Source organism: Drosophila arizonae, chromosome X (assembly GCF_054131065.1).
Source record: "Drosophila arizonae isolate 15081-1271.41 chromosome X, UAZ_ARI_1.0, whole genome shotgun sequence".
Taxonomy (NCBI): Eukaryota; Metazoa; Arthropoda; class Insecta; order Diptera; family Drosophilidae; genus Drosophila; species Drosophila arizonae.
Window position 1 is genome coordinate 26,464,794 of NC_142927.1, and position 5,221 is coordinate 26,470,014.

The 5,221-nt window shown below is 51.3% G+C and overlaps 1 protein-coding gene across 1 annotated transcript; it reads right to left on the reverse strand.

Annotated features, from left to right (window-relative positions):
* ND-75 (NADH dehydrogenase (ubiquinone) 75 kDa subunit) lies at nt 1–2,945 on the reverse strand. The gene is made up of 7 exons (XM_018014765.2): nt 2,786–2,945; nt 2,418–2,605; nt 2,017–2,348; nt 1,255–1,952; nt 864–1,195; nt 311–799; nt 1–247 (listed from the first exon to the last, which is right to left on the reverse strand). Exons 2-7 carry the CDS (start codon nt 2,598–2,600, stop codon nt 83–85), a joined length of 2,199 nt encoding a protein of 732 aa, XP_017870254.1. The 5' UTR covers nt 2,601–2,605; nt 2,786–2,945; the 3' UTR covers nt 1–82.
* Between the last annotated feature and the right edge of the window lie 2,276 nt (nt 2,946–5,221).

Here is a 5,221-nt window from a genome sequence, read left to right on the forward strand (position 1 = left end):
TATAATGGAAACAACATTAATTATTTAATATATGTGTGTTATAGGCCATCAGATCAGATCGTTGTTGGGACACGGCCACTGCTTAGACGGCCGCGCAGCGCCTGGCCTCGTCCTGCCGCTGCTGCTTGTTGACCGCCGATATGCACTTGGCCATGGTTGGGGAGGCGCGCGAGATGGCATCGGTCATGAAATAGTCGCGCAGTTCCTTTTGCTTCACATCGATGGGCGTGCTGCTGATGGATATGCTCTGTGGACGGAAAACAGATTAGCAGAGATTCTGTATGCACACATCTACTCGTAGGGTACTTACGGGCTTGGCGACGGACTCGCCACCGCTAGCCGGCTGCAGCTCGCCGAGGCGCGTTAGGTGTGGGGCCAAGCTTTCGAGGCGGGCACGCAGCTCGTCGAGATTGTCGTAGGCCAACGGTTTGCCCACCACCTCGGAGAGTGCGCGCAATATCTTCCAATCCTCGCGCGCCATGCCTGGTGGCGAGACGCCCGGCAGCGTCTGCTGCGGCCTGCCCTCAGTGTTCACGTAGATCGCTTGCTTCTCAGTGTACGCAGCGCCGGGCAGGACGGCGTCGGCAATGGACGCCCCGTTGTCGCCATGCGAACCAATATACACAACGAAACAGTCCTTGGGCAGCTGGTCACGAGTCACCTTGCCGGCATCGGCGTTCAGCAGGAAGAGCACCTTGGGCTGAGCCTGCAACACGGCCTGGATGCCTGGCTGGTAGCCCACATCGAAGGCGCCCACCTGGGAGGCGCTGTTATGCAACACATTGAAGGGGTTCCAGTCCTGTAACGAAAATCAATGGATGATAACTCTATCCATCGGAGGGCTTGACTGCTCGGATACTCACTGGCTTCTTCAGCTTCTTACAGTACTCGGAGATGGTGGCATGGATGGCAGCACCATCGGGACGCTCCAGCACGTCGACGCCAATGATGATGGCTGGCTTTTTGGCGCCCTCCAGCACCTTGGAGAATGCGTGCGAGCCATTGCAAACGTCCTTCACCAAGTTGGGATCGGCTCCCAGGTTGTTATGCTGGTAGGACAAATCAATTTTGGGTCCAATCGAGGCAATCTGCAGCTCGTTGTGCACGTAGGCCTTGCGCAGACGCGTGTTGACCAGAGGCGCCTCGTAGCGTGGATTGGTGCCGACCAGAAGCACAGCATCGGCCTGCTCCAGACCTAAAAGCAGAAGTCATATGAAAAGCTGGCCAGACACTGGGTACTCCCATGACGCCCACCTGCAATGGTGCTGTTGAGCAAGTAGCTCGAGCGCACCTCGATGCCGCTGCCTTTGATGAAGTCCTGCTCGGTGACCAGTAGCTCGCCGTCCAGCCGATTGACCAGATCCTTGAGCGCCACCATCGCCTCCACATCGGCCAGCTGGCCGGCGATGCCAGCAACCTGTCCCTTAGCCTTCTGCAAGGCCTTGGCCACAGCGATCAGGGCGCCCTCCCACTCGACGGCCTGCAGCTCGCCGTTGGGCATGCGCACCATGGGGGCCACAAGGCGCTGGCGCTTGAGGCCATCGCAAGCGAAGCGCGACTTGTCCGCCAGCCACTCCTCGTTGACGTCCTCGTTCTCGCGCGGCAGGATGCGCAGCACCTCGTTGGTGCGGGTGCTCACAACGATGTTGCTGCCAACGGCGTCCAGCACATCGATGCTGTCCACCTTGCGGATCTCCCAGGGACGGGCCACGAAGCTGTACGGCTTGTTGGTAAGCGCGCCGACGGGGCACAGATCAATCACGTTGCCCGAGAGCTCGGTGAGGAAGAGCTTCTCCACGTAGGTGCCGATCTGCATGTCATTGCCGCGTCCAGTCGTGCCCAGATCATCGACGCCAGCGATTTCCGAGGCGAAACGCACGCAGCGTGTGCAATGGATGCAGCGAGTCATCACTGTCTTGACCAGAGGTCCAATGTCTTTGTCCTCCACGGCACTGAGGCGATGAAATAAGGAATGAGTATTCAGCTTGATTTTTGTTTTCTTCTTTAAGAGCTTACCGCTTGCCCGTGTAGTTGATGTCCGTGAAACGTGAGCGATCAGAGCCAAAGGCCATGGCCTGGTCCTGCAGATCGCACTCGCCGCCCTGATCACAGATGGGACAATCGAGCGGATGATTCATTAGCAAGAACTCCATGACGCCCTCGCGCGCTTTGCGGGTCAAGTCGGAGTTGGTTTTGATGCGCCAGCCCTTCATCACGGGCATCGCGCAGGCAGCCACCGGCTTGGGGCTCTTCTCCACCTCAACGAGGCACATGCGACAATTGCCAGCAACGGCCAGGCGTTCGTGGTAGCAGAAGCGTGGAATCTCCACGCCAACCTCAGCAGCAGCCTGAGGATCAGAGGCAGAGAGAGGGAGAATTGGGAATAGCTATTTGTGGCTGCAGTTGCAGCGGCTCACCTGGAGTACTGTGGTGCCTGGCAGCACCATTACGGGTATATCATCGACGAAGACTTCGATTTTCTCGGGCGCCTTGGCCGGTGTCTGAGCCAATACGGCGCTGGTGCGCACGGCTCGGCTAGCGATTTGGTGTGTGGGAGAGCCGAGGGCGCCCAGCGCCTTCACGAGCGGTGCACGTATCATATTTTCTGCAACAAATCAATACACAACACAACATTCAATTTATGGGCAATTACATAAGTTGCAAGCAGGCCGAGCACCGACTTTTAGCCAAATATTACTTTCTGGCTGCCTGTCACTGATTGCCAATTGCCGACGCTCTTGCAAATTCAGCTCACTCTTCTAGTTAGGGCTTAAACAAAACTTACCGATATGCTGGAAAATATTTAGCAGCGCTGCTGAAATTTTTAATGCCGAGCAGACAACTTTTTTTTATCGTTTTTGACAGTCGCACTGTAACAGTGCGGACAGAGTTGCCACCCAATTGTTTGACAGCTGACTTAATGCGCGGCGCATTTGAAAGCAAAAATTTGGTATGCTGCTCACAGATGATGTTGTTCTTGCAACATTGTTCAAGAAAGTACTGATATTAGCCATATTAGAAATCAACATCAAAAAGAACTTATTTCTTCTTTTCAATGCATTGATATTAATTATTTAGAGAATTATAAAAACATCTTAGTTTTTTTTTTTGTTCAAAAGGAAACATTAAATCATGAAATATTTACATCTTAAAAATGATTGGTTGTAAGTTGGCTAGCTAAACGTTTATTATGTAAATTTAATATTATGGAATACAAAATATTTGTTTATAAGTACACTGAATATTGCAAAGTTTTTGTCGTTGTATCACTAAGCCTATATTATATATTTAGTGTTTGCATATTAAATTACGCATTATTATTTAATTGGTGCACCCCTGGTCACGGTGTGCACAGCTGTTCGCAGTTTGTTTACTTCTTCAAGGCAAATTGCCATTCACAGGTGGACGTAAAAACATGTTTGATTTTCAATTGCAGATTCAAATTTTAATTTCAAATAAGGAGTGCGCAGCATGCAACTAAGTCAGCAGCGCAGCTAGCATAAAAATGGGCAATAGGCCATGCTACCTGGACACACAATGTGGCACAATGCATTCAACTGCAAAATGTGAGCGGCGCTTAACAATGTTGGCGCCACACAACATACTACGTATGCACATACATATATGTATATATATATGTATATACATATGTATTTATATTTATGTATGTACATATGTACATGTATACATAGATGAACGCATGTGGCGTCACATTGATGAGCCGGCGGCGCCACAAGTGAGATTTGTTGATTAAAGATCTGACATGAGAGTCACGCGAAAAAAAAAACACACACACATACGCATACAAGCACACAGATAGCAAGGATGATGATGATGCTTGGGAGTTAGCCATATGTGCACGTATGTATGCATGTGTGTGTGTGGTTGTTTTGTTGTGTTGGTGCCAACGCACGATTTGTGGCTAGTCTGGCGTCTACTGCCTGGTAATCAGATAAAAATATATTATGACGTACCAGACCGACTTTTCATTGTTAATTGAGCGGCGTTGGCGGCAAAAAAAAATAAAAACCTTTCTGGCCAAGTCGCGGCCCGGCTCAGCCCGGCCCTGAATGAATCGAGATTGAGACGTGCTTGATATCTGTTGGCATCGCCATCGAGAGATCTCTCGGCGGCGACGGCGGCGGCGTTGGCGATGCTGCGCGACGCGTCTTGAAGCTGGCGTCTGCTGGCTGTCGCGCCTCTCCGTGAATTGCGCTTATCTTGTATCTTTGTTTTCGTATACATACATACATGTTGTTGTTGTTGCTGCTGCTGTTATTGCTGCTGTTGCTCCCGCTGCAGACGTGTCGCCACAATTTGCCGCCGCTTGGCGCCTAAAAATCAAACGGGGCGCCACACAACAAATTTTTAAAAATAACGTGCAACGACGTTGATGTCGACGTCGACGCTGACGCTGACGTCGAAGCCGACTAATAATGTGATTTGTTCTGCTCGTGGCTATTTTTGCGCGCCACAGCGCATTGTTAATGATCCTCTTCAGCGCACATCCCGTCTGCCTTCTTCTTCTTCTTTCTCTTTTTTACAATGTGATAATTTTAAACAATTTACTCCCCTTTTTGCGCCGACGCCGGCGGCAATGCTGTGCTGCACAATTTAACGGTGTCGTCCTTGACTACGCCGCGACGGCGCCGCCTCGGCGTCGCTCCGTGGCAGTTTCTGGAACTGGAGCGAGATAAGGCAACAATTTCTGCGCATCATAAAGAACTAAAAAAAGAAGAAAAAAGAGATATGCATGATATGATTATAATTACATACATACAATGTACATATGTATGTATGTATGTGAGTGTGTATGCTGCTTCGTCGATAGCGCCACGCATTGCAACAACAACAAAAGCTTCAAGCAGAGTCGCCTGATGACAATGCTGATAATGGGCCACAGCGGCAGGGTCACTGCCAGCAGCGACGTCGACGTCGACGACGACAGCAACAGCAACAGCTACAGCGACTGCACTTACATTTCCTTTTGGTGGGGTGTTCGCTGGGGGTCACATGCAGCTGGCGCGGCATCTAGACGCCGACGCTAGCGCCGCTGACTCCATTGAGTGAGAGCTCGCGCCGCGTCGCGTCGCGTCGCTGCCGTCAGCAAAATTCATTGCGGGAGCTGCGCTGCGCTGATGTCGACGCTGCCAACCGAACACTCACTCGCACGTTCGTTCGTTCGTCTGTTCGTTCGTTCGCTCGTGCGTTGGTTTAGCTT